The 17,444-nt window shown below is 37.5% G+C and overlaps 1 protein-coding gene across 2 annotated transcripts in view; it reads left to right on the top strand.

Moving 5' to 3' along the window:
* Window positions 1–17,444, top strand: part of COL6A6 (collagen type VI alpha 6 chain) — a 140,369-nt gene that overhangs the window by 71,643 nt on the left and 51,282 nt on the right. For both annotated transcript variants that reach the window (XM_032332854.1, XM_032332863.1), the window contains exons 21-24: window positions 6,189–6,224; window positions 7,752–7,814; window positions 9,453–9,515; window positions 17,116–17,178. In XM_032332854.1, coding sequence (XP_032188745.1) covers window positions 6,189–6,224; window positions 7,752–7,814; window positions 9,453–9,515; window positions 17,116–17,178 — 225 coding nt within the window. The remainder of the gene's footprint in view (window positions 1–6,188; window positions 6,225–7,751; window positions 7,815–9,452; window positions 9,516–17,115; window positions 17,179–17,444) is intronic.

Genomic DNA, 17,444 nt, shown 5'->3' on the forward strand with positions numbered 1-17,444 from the left:
TTAAATACTTGCATTACGTTCTATATTAGACCTGTCTTTTTCTCATTTTTCAGCATTTCCTTTCCATTTTTTGTTATCTAGCTTTCTTCAACTTCCTCCACCTCCCTCCTCAATTCTTTATGTTATTTATTGAGCACAGATAAGAACTAGTTTGATAGATTGCATTTTTTATGCATTGTATTTTCTGAGCAGAAGTTCATAGAACCACCTATTACACTTCATCAAGAAAATATTTTTGTAACTTGGAACACCTCTTCTTTGCTAGGCAGAGAAAATGGAAATGGAAACAGAAGTTATATTTAAAACATGCAGAATTTAGTTTTTGGGAAAACACTTTATTATTGCTGCTGTGTTAATGCACCTAAAGATAAAGCAATACATTTGCTATTCATTTCACTTTCTAAAAGGGTGTAGCCAGCTTACATACCCTGGGAAAATATTTTGAACTTAAAGAGTATCATCCAAGATTTCCTGGCATGGGATGTGTGCTTTTATTGTTTTATAGAAGCTATAGTCTCTCTAGAGGCTAACACAGTATCACCATGTATTGTTAAAACTGCACAACTCCCGAGAAATGTGTCCCCATTTGTGCTGTAGATTCAGCAGTGTCATTCAGGAGTAAAATTGGGACTTCCAGCTAAAGATGGCAAAGTCCATGTGTTTTCTTTTCCTATTCCTTTTTGTGCAACTTACCAAAAACAACACAAGAAATTAGAGATTAACAAAGAGTGACCACATGTGATGACAAATATCGGTCAGTTCTTTTTAAATTTAGAGCCTAATGAAGGGAGGCTTTGGAAAGCTTATACCTATACTTCAGACCTCGTCAGGGATCAGATTTCTCTAAAAGGAGTTTCCGGGTTTTGAGAAGATCAGAGAATATACCCATAGAAAGTGTAACAGAAGAGGCAGAAATCATGGGAAACTAAAGAATATTTCATTTTTAATATCTACAACCAGCAGTCTGGTCCATGGAGGCAGCAAAGATTGAAGAAAGAGTGACTGTTGTAAAGCTGTGATTTAAGGGGCTTTATGTGAGTTCCAAGAATCTCTTAAATGACCAAATTTGAAGGGAGAGGTAGCATGAGTTAAAGAAATACTTCATGGTGAGAAAGGTTTGAGACAACAAATCTATATCAAAGCCACTGACCTAGGTCCTGCTACACCACATACAGTTACCCAGTAAGTAGGTGGCCCTCTTCAAAAGTGATTAATAATCAGAAATATTATTAATCTTCATTATTAAATGGTTATTAAGACTTATGCATAGAAAGAAGAGGAAAACAACATGAGCAAAGGGCAAATAAACCCTCACTGGGAGGGGAATTATTCAAGGAAATGACAGAACGACTCTGGCAAATAGTTCTCTAAAGTCTCGAAAAAAACTAGGGCTTTGCAATTGTTCTAAAAAGAGTCTAAGGAACTGACAAGATGATAGAAAGTGAAGAAAGCAAGCTGGTAGTGTTTGGGGGTGATCAGTGTGCAATATAGGTTATGAGCAACAAAAAAATAAGAATAAATAAGACTGAAAATGTAGTTGGACATATAGTAATTAAGAAACTACAAAAGCAATGATAGAGATAGACAATGGAGAGTCAACAACTGTACAATTTGCAGTTCTGGATATTGTAAAAAATATCCAGAAGTATAATAAAGAGAATTCCTTATAAAATTCTCAAATGTGCAGGATAAAAGGCATCTTCTGACTCAGAAAAAAACTGATACAAAAACATTAACACTGAGGTACATCCTAGTGAAATTACCAAACTTGTTATGTAAAGGAAGAAACTCCAAGAATTTCCAAAAGAAGGAAAACCCAGTCTGTCTTCAGCCTTCTTCACAACGATCAGGGCCAAAAGGGAGAGCAGTAGAATAGGTAGAGTTTTGAGGGAAATCCAGGGGTCCAAGATTTTCATACCCACCTGGATAGTCCTTTGTACATAAGAGTAATTAATACGATCCAGCCTTAGAAAATTCAGGCAATACAGCCCCCATTTCCTTTGTTGTTCTATTAAATTCAAGTAAAATTCAATACATTTTAATTTTATAATAGCATAAGTACCATGACCCTTTCTTAATTAAATATTTAGAACTCTGTCTGTAAACATGCATAAAAAGATGGCGGGAATCATGATTGCCAAATGTTAACAATAGATTTATCTACATAGGATTTGGGATGACTTAGATGTTTGTGTTTTTTTCCTGCTTTTGAATAATTAAAGATCAGCCTGTATCATATTTATAATAATGGTAAAGTCATTATCCTTTCAGAAAGAAGAAAAATTTATACCACTAACTGAAAAACTCTGAAATTAAAGAGGGCACAGATTGCATGAAGCACTGGTGGTTATATGCAAACAATGAGTCCTGGACACCACTTCAAAAACTAATTATATACTGTATAGTGCCTAACATAATAAAAATGAAGAAAGGAAGGAGGGAGGGAAGGAAAGAAGGAAGAATTTTTTTTTAATGTAGATAGATAGTAAGTATTGAGGACTCCTTTGTGCAACAAGATTCTGCTGAACTGAAAAGTGATTGGAGGATGGTGGTAGGGTGTGGCAAGCAGGGAAATAATAGCGGTTGACCAACTCTGAGCTACAAAATCAAATAAGACCTAGTTCTTACTCTCAAGGAACCTAGAATCATGTTAAGATTCGAGGGATGGTGTCTCAACCTATTATTGACTTTGGATCAGGTAATTCTTTGTTGTGCAGAGTTGTTTTGTGCATTATAAGATGTATAGTGTTATCCCTGGCTGTACCCATGAGGTGTCAGCAACACCTCCAACTTGTGACAACAAAAACTGTCTCCAGACATTGCCAGCGAGGGGGGTTTGTAAATCCCCCTCTTGCAGTTTGAAACCATTATTGAGAGGGGGATGGAACTTCAGGGATAACAAGCTCTGCCAGCAGTCTGTAATGGGTTGGACTGAGAGGGTCAGGGGAGTAGGATCAGGACCAGAAAGCCACAGCACTGGTGCAGAAGGTAGGAATGGGAGATTGGTTCTTTCTGACCCAAACTTCACTGAGAATTAGAACAGATTCTTGTGCCATGGATAATGAGAAGCAACCCTAGTCTCATACTAAAACATGGCCTTCGGTCCTATTCAGTCTAGAGGGCTGTTAGTTATGCTTTTCCCTTTTCAACTCTCTTGGCACTACTTTAAGGGGCAGCCAGAAGTGCCCCAGGCGGGCAGTCAGCCATCATTGTAAATGAGTGCCCTGCTTTTTTTCCCTGAGGACTGTGTCTCAAATCAGTCTATACCTATCCAGGAAAGTGGGTCCTGGTAAACCATCAGAAAGCCAAGCTACAAGGGCCCAACAAGACTGAGTATCCTGTTCTAGGTCTTCTTACTTGCAGGATGACTTTGGGGATATTTTCTTTCCTGATGTGCTCATTCACATGTCCTTTTACAGATAAGTTAGACCGTGTGGATGTGTTACCAGACAACTGCAAGTCCCTGGGCAGACCCATGAAGACATTTTGGGATTTAATCTTTCCCATCTAAAACATTAAAAAATGTAAAAAAAAAAAAAAAAAAAAAAGTGTAAAATAATCTCCCCCATTTTCTTGTTTTCTTTCAGTTTCTCGTACCTACCCAAGGTATCTCAAGTCCATGATTTCCATTTGAAATTTAAATCCCAAGTAGCCATTATGAAAGCCCTAGGTGATGACTTCCAGAGAGGTTTCCATTATTTGCATAAAAGAGGGTTAAAGTCTGTCTCCTCTGTTAGGAGGAGCTTATAAACTCCTGCCTAGGGACAAAAGTCAGTTTTTACTTACCACCAGTCAACCCCAGTGCCTCTAGGGGGCTCAATGTTGAGAGCCCCTTTCAAAGTCAAACTTTAAAGATGCAGACACCAAATGTTTCTTGATATTATTTCAAACACTGTGACAGTGGACCAGAGAAAGATTTTTGGATGTCAGGTCCAGTTCCATATCCCATAAATCATATCCTATAGGAAGCCCTTTATTTTGCCTGAATATAGGTTCAGTTGTGCCTACCATACGCAGGTGTATCCACTTAAAGCCCAAGTCTGGCCATGCACATTTTCTGCTCTAAGGGCCCCAGTGGTTTTGATAAAGGGAGTACGAACCCTTCAGTTTAGTAATCCTACTACTCCCCTCTTTCCTCACACCTTTGACCCAGAAATAGTCAAATACACACTATCAAATACACTTCCTGTTTTTCTGCCTCTACTTCATTACTTGGGCTATACCCTTTACTAGAAAGACTTCTTTCATTTTCATTTTCATCTACCCAACAAACTCCTAACATTCTGTGAAACCCATATCAAAAGTATCTTCCAGGGTATCTGGCTTGGTTTAGTCAGTAGAGCATGAGACTTTTGGTCTCGGGGTTGTGAATTCAAGCCTCACCTTGGGTGTAGAGATTACTTTAAAAAAAAACTTTTAAAAACAATCTCCCTCTAGGAATATTTTCTTAATTTGACAAACTGGATATAACTGCTTTTTTTTTTTTTTAAATTTTCAGCATAACAGTATTCCTTGTTTTTGTACCACACCCAGTGCTCCATGCAATCCGTGCCCTCTATAATACCCACCACCTGGTACCCCGACCTCCCACCCCCCACCACTTCAAACCCCTCACATTGTTTTTCAGAGTCCATAGTCTCTCATGATTCACCTCCCCTTCCAATTTCCCTCAACTCCCTTCTCCTCTCTATCTCCCCATGTCCTCCATGCTATTTGTTATGCTCCACAAATAAGTGAAACCATATGATAATTGACTCTCTCTGCTTGACTTATTTCACTCAGCATAATCTCTTCCAGTCCCCTCCATGTTGTTACAAAAGTTGGGTATTCATCTTTTCTGATGGAGGCATAATACTCCATAGTGTATATGGACCACATCTTCCTTATCCATTCGTCCGTTGAAGGGCATTAACCAATATTCCATCTTCCCCTTTTTTATGGCATTTGCCATACTATGCCTTGTAAATATTGTAATATTTATCTCTTCACCCCCAAACCCAAAATATGAGGGTCTCCTGAGGTGAAGAACTATGTGTGTGTGCATATGTGTGTGAAAACTTTATGCTCCCGTGGTTCTCATACAATAAGCTTTGTAGGTAACAGATTATTTGCAGATATTTTTCTGAATATGACTGAAGAATTGAACCAGAACAGATAAACCCAGATAGAGAGGAGAAGGGAGTTGAGAGAGCTTCTCTTCCTCCCTCTGACAGAGAGGATTTAAACTCTCATCTCAAAATGTTAAAGAGATAGGTCTCCATTTCTCCAGATATACACAGTCTGTTTCCTAAATAACAATAGATTTTAACTGAAATATGATTAGAAGAATTTAGAGTCTGCAGTACTGTCCTCACATAGAATTTTGATCTAACAATTTCAAATTTCCACCAAGAAAATGCCATCTGATAATATACTGAGTTTTGCAAATCCTGGTGTCAGTCTTGCTATGACTTTACTGAGACATCCTGTTCTAGGTCTTCCTAAGTTAGACAATAAAACATCTGTGTGATTTCAGATTGTTGATCTGAAATATATCCAGGCCCTGACCTTACATATGAAAGAGTATTAGGGAAATTCCACTTGATTATGTAGTGCTATTATTTTGATTGACTATTTCATTAACCTACTGAATTGAGAACTTCTGAATATTTGGGCTGATTCTCTGATTTTTGACAGATAGCTTATTTTTTGGCTTTTTAGGGGGGAGAGGGTAAAATTAGTCTGGTTATCTTTAGATTCTGAAATTAATCTATAATAAAGTTCAAATGAGTCAATTCTCCCAGTTTTTCCTCTGGTTTCCCTCCTTGTGGCCACTCCATTCCTGATTTTTTGTTACTTGATAGTACTTTGGAAAAATGCAAAGAAATTAAATTCAAATCAGCCAATTTTGGAGCTTGTGATCAGCTCTAGTAATAGTTTAGGGGAGGACAAATTATTGAACACAAACTGCTCTCTTAAGTATGTACAGGTTTCAGTTGTCTCTGTGATTTTAATAACCTATTGCCCTAGGATAACAAATTCAGAATTGGCAACATTTTACTGTCCTGGTGCAGTGAATAATTAAATGTTTTAAGCAATATGTGGGTACTTAAAAAAAAATAAAGTGAGTGCCTTAAGGTGTTCATTACTAATTTAAATATAAAAAGCATTTTTTTCAGAGTTAATGGTACCTACCTTTCCTATTTTAGGCAGCTCATGGCCGAAGGGGACATACAGGCCCACAGGTATAATGATTTTTTTTCTTAACTCCAAATGATAAGTATCCTGTGTCCAATCAAGGAATAAGAATAAAGGCTCTGAGAAACCTCTTTCAAGACTAAAGTTCTTTCACTTTTTGATGATATTGGTTGTGGAATAAAATGTTAGAAATATTTTAGGTTACAATTTCCAGAACTCAAATTGTAATGTGAAGACTTGGGCAGTCCAACCAAAGACTATAAAAAAAAATTAATGACAAGAAACACTAGTTGGTCCAATTACTATTAAATTTAACTTTTAACTATTAAATTTAACTAGTTTTCTCATTCAAACTAGTAACTTGGTTGAGTGATCTTTTAGATTTTAGTTCAATTAACTCTGAAATCTTACAATTTACATAAACCCTTTATAAACTGGAAGTACGTATAGCAAAACCGTGATACATATTGGACATTCTGAGTGTTTTATTCAAAAGTTTACTGTACCAAATATTATATCTTATCTTCTTTGTACATGTTGGTGATATACATGCCTCATGTATCTGTAATATTTGTGAAAATATTGCGACTGAGAATTTATGCGATTGAGGAAACACAGACCCTCAGGTTGAAAATACAATAAGGATAAACAATAAATCTGCTCTCAATCACACCATGATGAAACTCTGGAATGCTAAAGATAAAACATCTTAAACATGACCAGAGAGAAAAAGCATTTTTACCCTTGAAAGGAATAACAGATTAGATTGCAGCAGACTTATATTTGGCAATAAAACATGGCAGAAAAAAAAATGATATACGCAGGTACAGAAGAAAAATAGCTATTAATTTTGAATTTTATACCTAGCTGAACTGTGAATGAACATGTAGACATTTTCAGACCAACACCAAGAGAGTTAACCATCTTCAGACATTACTTAAACACCCTTCAAGGTTAGACCTCAACAGAAAGAAAAAAAAAATCCAGAATAACAGCACGAAATAAGATTGGGGAGAGAATGTGTTGAGAAATTCCTCTGAGATCTAGGAAAAGACAATTAGCAAGGGACATTCAATCACATCTGTATAATAAATGGGGCATAAACTTAGGCTATCCCAATAGTTGACTAAATTATGCTTTTTAATCCTTCCTCTTCTTTGGAATTCTTATATCTATAAGAGTTCAAGGGCAATGTGAAGATACTGCTTAAATTTTGACCCATAGATATTTAACCTATTTGAATATAGTGTTGTAAGATGTCGGGATATTTTTGAAGAAAATGTTAACTGAGTTTCTTCAGGCCAAATGCCCAAGTGAAATACATTACAAACATTACAGAAAAAAAGGAATGTGTGAGTGTGCATATGTATAAAAACTTGAAAGAAAATATACCAACATAGTAACTGTGGTTGTCTCTACTTGAAGAGATTATAGAAAATTTTTATTTCTTTATCTTTCATTTTTTTGCCAAAGATCCTGCACTGACATTGTGGTTAACAGTATATAATCTTGTACATAAAGGAAACAAAATTCTCAGGAAATGATGTTAACAGGTTAATTCTCTCTCACCACAGGGGAAAACAGGCATCCCGGGCCCAGATGGACTTGAAGGCTCATGGGGACTTAAAGGCCCTCAGGTACATATCAGAACTAATCAGGGTTTGAGAACATAAAGAAGAATCTGGAGTCTTCAAACCTCTTTGCAGAAATACAGATGTTTAAAGTGTTTTCAGGGAAATAAAGTAAGGAAGCAACAAGACCAGAATTTGGTCTCCTTTAAGTTTTGTCCTGTCAAGAGACGAAAAGAGAATGAACATGCTGGGTAGGGCCCTTGTGCAATGAGTTCAAGCTAGCTAGAATATCTAGAGGAGACCTTGAACCAAAGAAAATGTTGAGCCTCCAACCTGGGAATTTTGGTCAATGTAGCACAGTAAGAACCCAGAACACACATATCTGGATGACTGTGTGGTAGAAAAAACTGGCTCTACTCTAGGAAAGAATTGTTCCAAATACAGCTGAAGTCTTCAGTGGAGTGATCTATAGTGTGGCACTCAGCCTGCCTTCTTGCTCACTTCCCCAGAGAGCTGCCTCCAGCACTTTTTCCTTTGCAAGGAATAAACCATGGTTGGCTCTTAAAAGCAATCACATGAGGGGAAAGAAGCATGTGCCAGAAAGAGCAAAATGTAGCCTGGAATAATACTGAGAAGGGAAAGGAAGTCCTAGAAAATGCTGAGGTGAAGGAAAGGAGGTCAGACTATAGAAAATTAGAACCTATTTTTTTTTCTCTCCAAACTTTGTTTTGAAATCTTGAGAAAAATTGTGCTGTTTGGTAACTGCAGGACAAGCAAAGTTTCTATAATTTTTCAAAGTTTTAATCCACATAGTAAAAAAAATAACTATTTTGTGTTGGCAGCTTGGTACGTGGAAGTTGGGTGAAATATCCTTAGACATCAGATGAGAAATTGTGTTCACAATTTTACCAAGATCTCAGAGCAGTAAACAGTCTGCCCCCTTGGACCTCTGTCTCTTTTGAACTTGATTGGGTTTTGTTTGTTTGTTTGTTTGTTTGTTTTACTTGCCAGCTGAGGAAAGTTCACATTTCTTATCTTCAAGTGAGACATTTGCCACTGGAGTTGTGGGGAAACATTTCAATAGATTGGCTGGCTTTATTTCATGCTAAACAAATAATACAACAACATCCCTTCTTTCACTTTACAGACTCTTCTTTTGTGACATAATTTAAAAGGAAATGGAAAAACCAAACACAGCATGAAGGCTTCTCTGCCTAATGTAAGAGGCCACAATTAATAGGCAATATAATATTCTAGAAGTAGAAATATCCAGATTTCATTTTACCACATACTATATCTTATGACCAGTGTTCAGTGTGATTATTGAACAGAAAATTCTTTTTAATATTTTGGTTTCAGATTATGTAATTAGGGATTATTTTCTTTATCACATAAGAAATATATGCATTTGGAGTCTAAAGATGCTTAGGATGATTAGAAAACAATCCTGAAAAATTCAACTGTGTACTATTTGTTCAGTCAACTGTAAATGCCCCCAGTGGCCTAAATTACAAATTGGACCTTTGTATACACACAAGGAGAGCTCACAGGTCAAGACAGAGCCAAGGACACGAATAGAGTTCTCTTTTCTGTCCGTGTGACTTACTTATCATGTCCATCTTTAATATTCAAGTTAACATTCAAGTGTTCTCTTCTAGAAAGAAAATAATGCTTTAATTCTCTGTATGCTCTGTATGTATGTAGGGTCCCAGAGGAGAGACTGGTGTGAAAGGCGAGAAAGGAGGCCTGGGAAGTAAAGGTCCTCAGGTATGTAATGAGAGAAAATGACTGCATCTGGCTTTGATCCTGGCTTTCATACGGATGTCCTTGCAGTTTCTTTTCTGCAGAAGGAGTTATTTACTGCCTGTGAACCAGCAAAATTTTGAGTTTAGTGTTCAGTGTGATTGAAAGCCACATCATATTGTGGTCTATACCTTGCAGGGTGGGCTATCTTTCTGTCAGACACAGAGGTGGAAGATGGCTTATAGCCCTCTTGGCCTCAACATCTCAGCCATTACTGTGGGTTAAAAATTCCTCCTCTGTAGAAATCAGGTCATGCCACTCCCCTGCTCTCCTCAAGGGCTTCCCATTGCACCAAGAGTGCAACCCTCTTCAGTGCTCCTCAACCTAGCTACACATGATAATCTCCTGGGAAGATTATAAAACACTCCACCACCTGGAACCCTCCCCAGACCATTTAAATCAGAATCTCTGAAGGTAAGGACAGCGTATCAGTAATTTTAAATTCTCCCCCAGATGATTCTAGTAGACAGACCCAGTGCTGGGACTGACTTTCCCACATCACTTCACCAAATATAAAGTGTCTGAGAATCACCTGGACAACTTGCTGAAGTGTGGATTCTGATCAGTAGGTCTGGGGTGGGTCCTGAGGTTCTACACTTCCAGTGAGCTCCTGGTCAGTACTGATGCTGTTGGTTCCCAGAACACACATTGAGTAGCAGATCCCTACATGATGTGGCCTTTGCCTAACTGTTATTATATTTGTTTAGCTTTTTGTCTCCCCTTCTACACTATAAACTCCCTGAAGGCCATAACTTTGTCTTATTTTTACTATGTCCCAGAGCCTAGAACAACAGGGCTGCCACACGGTAGAGCTCAACAAGTATTTATATAATAAATATAATAGTTATTATTATTATATCATAATATTTACTTATTATATAATAAGTAAATGAATGAATGAGACACAATTGGGACATGCTCTTGACTAATGGGATAAAGGGAATATATTCCTTTGTGTCCATCAGGCAGTGGTCCAACACATAAGTGACCGTGTTCATCATCAAAATATTTAAGAAACTATTTGCATAAACCCATATCTCTTGATGTAATATTTAAAACCCTATTAATTACTGCTCATCAGAATATTTGTTCCCAGTTTGATGAATATACTCCTTCAAACAGCATGAAAACTTTAAAAATTTCATTGTAGAACGAATTGAAAAGTAACAGTTTTGTATTCACATCCTGAATCATTAAAAACTTGCTGGCACCATGAGTTAGAATTTAAAAAAAAAAATCAACAAATGCCGAGGGAAACATATATCAGGTGATTATCTCATCTGTTTATATAAAATACTAAGATGTAGATGGGTTGAAATCCAAAGAACTTGGTAATTCTCTTCTTCTAGAAACCAAAATTGTATCCAAGTGACTGTTGCTCAAATAAGTTATTCCATTTGCCCTGTAGTGTACTTGTCTGAGTGAGACCCCTTTAATCTTGCTCTGGCAAGATTAGTTATAGTTATAAATCATTCAACCTCTTGGCATTGCCAGCTATAGTCAAAAGGTACCACTTCTCTCTACCTCTTCCATTTTTCTGGCTAGAAACCATGATTTTCTTTCTTTGCTTGCTTTTCTTGAAATATCCTTGTCAACACAGTGAAAGTGCTATTTCAAAGATGTGTAGAATTTTCTATATTCAGGATATGATGAATGGGATCTCAAAATTGTTGTTTCCAAAGGAAAACCACAGGAGACAAACACTACCATGTATACAAGAGAATGTTATTCTCTATTGGTTCTATAAATCCACTGACATAGACTTAAGAACTAGCCTCTTAAGTGGAATAACAGGAGTGTTTTTTGTTTTGTTTTTTAAGTAAGCTCATGCCCAGCATGTAGCCCCACGTGGGTCTTGAATTCACAACCCTGAGATGAAGACCTGAGCTGGTATCAGGAGTCAGATGCTTAACCAACTGAGCCACCCAGGCATTCCTCACAGGAGTGTTTTTTAACTGAAGACTTTAATTTTTTCTTAGTATATACATTTAGAAAAAGCATGTGATTTCTGTTGACAGTGTTCTGAAGGCTTATTAATTTATGCACTGTTGGGGCATTCTGAATAAATCAAAATGTGTTAATCCAACCAAGTATATGGCTATGATATGAAAGAAATATAGTCCATGGCACAATGAAAAAGAAAGTATAACTTTGAAAAGAACAGCGTATTCTTTTATACCTTCCTTTGTTCCCCTGTTTGGTTTACCCTAGGGTACTACCTTAATGTAATCAATGCCTAGAAAAGGAATGGAAAATCAGACATACTTAGTAATTCTAGTACTGGAATTATTCTTACTTGTTTCAGTCAAATAATCACTAATGTCACATGCAATATCAAGAAATGCTGGAATTATTCCATGCAAATTTGGAACACAAAGTAGAATTTCTGTTGTCGTCTTTATAGAGCATAACATAGTGGTCAAGGGCATAGTGCCTGAAACAAGCTGCCTGGATTTGCCAGTTTTGTACCTTCTTAGGTGTGTGGCCTTGGGTAATTTATTTAACCTCCCTGTGACTCAATTACCTAATTTAGCAGGGACATTTTATGCCCAAAGCATGAGAGTCTCCAATCCAAGGAAGGCCATGATAATAATAACAATATAACAATGTGTAATCTGAACTGCAATGGTTGGATTTCATCATTCTGTGTAATCTAGGATGGATGATCCATCAACCATTACTTTTACTCAAATACTTACTGAGTGCTTCCTGTATGTAAGTCCTATCTTGTAGGATATATAGTAGGATCCTACAGTAGGATAAAAGCACACGCTCCCAAGGCATCTCGGTGGCTCAGTGGGTTAAGCGTCTGCCTTCAGCTCAGGTCATGATCCCAGCATCCTGGAATTGGGCTCACTGCTCCATGGGGAGTCTGATTCACTGTCCCCCTGCTTTTGCATTCTTGCTAGCTCACTCTCTCTCCCTCCAAATAAATAAATAAAAGATTTTAAAGAAAAAAAGAAATAAAGGACATGCTCCCAATCTCGTAAAGGTCACCAACACAAACAAATAGTTGAGACGTGACATACTAAATGCTAAAACGGAATTGCACCTAGGGTAGAGTGGTGGGAGCAAGAACTTTTTGGAGCAGGAGAAGAGTGATTTAGCTTTTGCAGGATAGGGAAGTGTTTTCCAGGTGACCAAAGGAGAAGCAGGTATCTGGGAAAAGGAGCCGGGTAATCTAAAAAGAGATATCAAAGTGAGTTGGGGAACCATAAATGGTTCAACATGGTTGGAGTATAGGATGCATGAAAGATTAGAAGTTGAGGTTAGAGGCTGTGTCTTAGATTAACACTGTCAAGATCAACATCTCGGATTTCTTGGGGTTTGTTCTTGCATTAGCCCACCTCTTGCTGGCTCTTGTCTTTTATTTTCTAAGAATTAGCTCATATCGGACTCTTAAAGACACTGAGCATTTAATCTCCTTGGGTAGCTCCAGCCCAGCCTGACAACTTACTGATTGTCAGTGTAAGCAGTTTTACCCCATGAAAATAAGTTACAGGTTTCCTTTTGAACATGAGAAGATCCTAAATCTCGTCTGCCTATGCGGCCATATTCCATCCGAAGTCAGGGTGTCCTTGGCACTGCCCCAGACATTAATCCCAAACTCCTACTTCAATCCTTTCTGATAAGATGTTATCTAAGGACAGTTTTTAAAAACATTTACACTCTAAACATATCCTATCATCACTTAACACTTGTATTAACCAGTTGTGATTGCAGAAGGCTCTGTGGCAGAGTCAAAACATGAGCAAAGGACCACCAGCCCAAGACCTGAGAGTGGAGAGTAGATCTGGTCCCAGCCTCCTGCATCAAGCTTGGAGATTCATATTTTTAAAATTCTAGTCTCAAGTGGTGCATTATTAGTAGAGTTTAGGAATCCTGTCCCAGACACAGGTCTCAAAACAGCAGAAAGAATGACCAAGAGGTAAGTGTAGAGTCAGAATCGGGTTTAGCTCCCTTCTTAGCCTCCTGTTTGGTGATTTGGAGTTAAATGCTTTGACAATCTGATTTTTATTTGTAAACAGTAGTGTTAATCATATTTATCTCATTGTGATTGAGAAAGCATGTATAATGTCAATATATACTTCTGAGCATAGAGCTTTTCACAAAATAAATGCTCAATAAAAGTCTGCCATTACAACAAAGCCAATAAAGATTTCACCTTTAGCTGGTGCCCTTTTCCTTTGAATGCCCTAATCTTCTCTTTATATTCCATAGATGTTCTTGCCCTCAAATAAAAGCAACTTTTTTGACTCTTTGATATCTTGGGGTGGCAGGGAGTTTTTTTAGCTTTCCTTTAAAAACAGAGTCCCTATACAGTCAGCAGTATTTGAGTAGTTAATACATCCGGCTAACCATTCATGGAGCTTGGGACCCATTCAAGGAGTCACAAATCCCAGTCTGGTACTTGGTGTGGTCCTGCGCAGGAAATAGAATCATGTTTTCTGATGTTCAGATGACCATGCCCTTTCTGCATGTATGCATCCATCCATTTTAAGAACTCTTCCATTTTGGAGGGCTTTCAAACAGGATAATCTCTCATTGTTCTTGTGTGTACTTAAAGTGACTACACATGAAGGAATCTCTCTGAAATTTCCTTCATCTCATAGAGCTGGTTATGTTGGAAGGAAGCCCAGAAGGTGATCTCCTAGGCAAGACTTCCGGTTTGCCCCTTATTGTCAAGGACAGTTGAAATCTACTTTATCCTTCTGTAAAGTACATAAAAAATGTCATATGGAAAATCAAACTAACATATCATTTCATCCCTCTTGGGGGCTATTCCTGGATAGGTGCATGGATTGCTAGATGAATGGATGGGTGCATTGATGGGTTCTAGGTATTGTACTAAGTTCCAGAGATAAGAAACCAATTGCTTATACCCCTTCCTTCAAGAACATACAGGCTAATATCTAGTAGGTGAGAGAGAGAAATAAATGAACAATTACATACAAAGTGGAGAGACAGTTTTTCAGAACAGTTGTAAGACCAAACAGAGTCAAGGGGTTCAGGTATTCTTGAAACAGTGATGCTAATGGTAAGATTTTCACAAGAGGGAGATTGTGTCTGGACAGAAAAATGAACCAGCTAAGGAAAGAACTTACACAAGTGTGAAAACCTAAGACAACAGGAAGTATTTGGTGACTGCAGATGGTTTGTGCATAAACATATAGTGATTGAAGTAGTCTCAGATGACTATGGAGACCTGCAGTACCAACATTTTAAGGGATTTTATATATTAATAAATACCATCAACTTTTTTCTGAAGGCTACTCGGAATCCAGAATTTCAGAAAAAGTGGTAGCATCAGCCTGACATTCTAAAGCAAAAGGGAAAAGGAGAAAAGAATGGATTAGAGAGAGGCCAGGCTACAGTCATAGAATTCAGGAATTTAGAAAGAAGAAAGCTCTGAAGGTAGGTGACAGCAATAGGAATGGAAGAGAAAAGGTAGGTGATAGCGGAAGGGAGATGGGTATAGAAAGGCAATAGAATCTGTAGGACTTGTAACTGAAAGGTTTTGAGAGATAGGCTAAGGAAGGGCCCTTGGATGACTCCTAAATTTCCAGCTTGGGATTCAGGATTGGGATTCCCAATCCCAATTGGGAATCATCCCAAATGGTGCTAATCCCAAACTGGGATTCCAGTTTGGGATTAGCACCATTCCTTAAAAAGAGAATATGAAACCAAGCATGCCTTAGAGTAAGTATAACTATCTTTGGGAATCAATTCTGATGAGATATCCAAGAGACATTTTAATATACGGGTCTGGCTTTTAGTTGGGTGCTTTGAGCAGGAGATCCAGGTATTTAGGAGTTATTTTGTAAAGTAGTGGTTATGTGAATCTATGGGGGTGTCACTCAGGCGGAGGGGATTAAGTGAGAAAATAAGGTCCAAGGATGGAGCCTCAGGGTACATGGAGATTTAAGAGGCAAATGGAGAAGAGACCAGAGAGGGACCAGGAAGTCCCTAGTGTTACAGAAATTAAGGGAAAAGTTTCAAAGAATACATGATCAAATTCAAATACGGTAAGAACAGGAAACAGTCTAATTAGGTCGAATATGAAGGTCATAGGAGCTAGCCCCAGGCACTGGTGGAAGTGAGATTTCCAAGGGAAAGAGTTGAGAGCTATGGAAGGTGAAGAAATAGAGATCTTCTTTTGAGATAAAGAAAGGAGAGAAAATTGTGGAAAGATCATTATTATCTTCCCTAAGTGACCAATATACTATTCAACAGTCTTTCCTGTTAGGAAATTTTTTGTTCAACTTACTACATTTTTAATTTTTTGAAGACAGAAGGATTAATATCATAATTTTTTCTGAATAAGATTTTTAAGTATCATGCTTACTACACAGATTTGGTTTATTTATTTTTAAATTCAGCAACCGTGGCCAAAAAAAGTGGGGAGATTTTTTTTTTTTTTTTAGGATTTTATTTATTTGACGGAGAGGGAACACAAGCAGGGGGAGTGGGAGAAGGAGAAACAGGTTTCTTGCTGAGCAGAGAGACCGATGTGGGGCTGATCCTAGCACCCTGGGATAATGAAATGAGCCAAAGGCAGGTGCTTAACGACTAAGCCACCCAGGTACCCCCTCAAAAAATTTTTTTTCTTGAAAATGATTTCAATTCACCAGTGTTGAGATTATTTACAAGTACCTATGTAAATATTTTAACCACAAGATTTCTGTTGCCATATGTTTGGATATTCCAAAGGAAAAATCTGATCCCAAGTGTTAATAAAACAAGAAGGCAGTTGGGCTGTCTCTGAACTGGGATTTTTAAGTGTTCAGCTCTAAAGCTATCCCAATAAACATGCTTTCTAGAACACTAAAGAGACTTCTATTATATCAAATAGATTTTCCATATATGTGTGGTATATTTATCCCTCTGTTTAACTTTTGTTATGTTTTTCAATAAGATCTTAAAGCTTTCTTTATATAGGTCTTTTATCTTTCTTGTTAAATTCTACGTATTTTATAGTTTCTATTCTTTCTAATGGTAAATGGGAATTTAAGTACATTTACTTTTCTAACTTATCAGTAGGAAAGAGAAAACTATTTCAGAATATTTATCTGGTATGCCTGAACATATCTTGTTATTAATGCCAATTATTTTGGTGAAGTTTCTTGAACTTTCTATTGGACAAATTATATTGTTTGCAAATAAATAAAAGTTTACCTTAATAAAATGCTTTCTACCAAAACAAGGAACCAGACAGAATACAGTTAAAGGCAAATATCACTTGGAATGCCTTCTTTAAATGTTAGACATTTTAGCAACATCTGCTGTAAAAGCAAAACAGTGAGAATATAAAATCTCTTTGGAAAAGAAGACTCACAAGAAAGCGTGATCATTGAAGCCACATCTGTCATGAATTACTTTATTAATTTTCTTTTATTTACTAGTTTTTATTTGACAGCTGTGATGCTTTTTTCCAGAGCAGAAATCAATAAAGCCATAACTCTTTTCCCATCTGTGGTTCATTTTCCTCTTAGAAAAGGCACAAAGGATTTAGGGGAAATTTGCTTTATGTTCTGCTATATTTGTAATCCTTGTTTTGTTTCAGGGGCCTCCAGGATCAGGAGGAGAAGCAGGGAATCCGGGCCGTTTGGGAAGCCAAGGAAATAAAGTAGGTCACATTCCTTAAACCCACCAAAGTTAAGGTTTTCTCCTCAAAGTAAGTGTGTCTGGTTGTATTAGCCAGAGCACTTTAAACACAAAGGAGATCCTCTTATTGCCCCGACACCCTGGGTTGATTCTTAGAGAGCCAGCAACATCTAAGGACGTGGGTGTGGACCACAGTGAGATCAAGGATTCCAGCTCAGCATAATTTCATGAGGGGCTACACCCAGTCATAGCCGGGGAAACCTCAGGGAAGAAAGACTGTTCGAGGGG

Source organism: Mustela erminea, chromosome 1, assembly GCF_009829155.1.
Source record: "Mustela erminea isolate mMusErm1 chromosome 1, mMusErm1.Pri, whole genome shotgun sequence".
In the NCBI taxonomy this organism is placed as follows: Eukaryota; Metazoa; Chordata; class Mammalia; order Carnivora; family Mustelidae; genus Mustela; species Mustela erminea.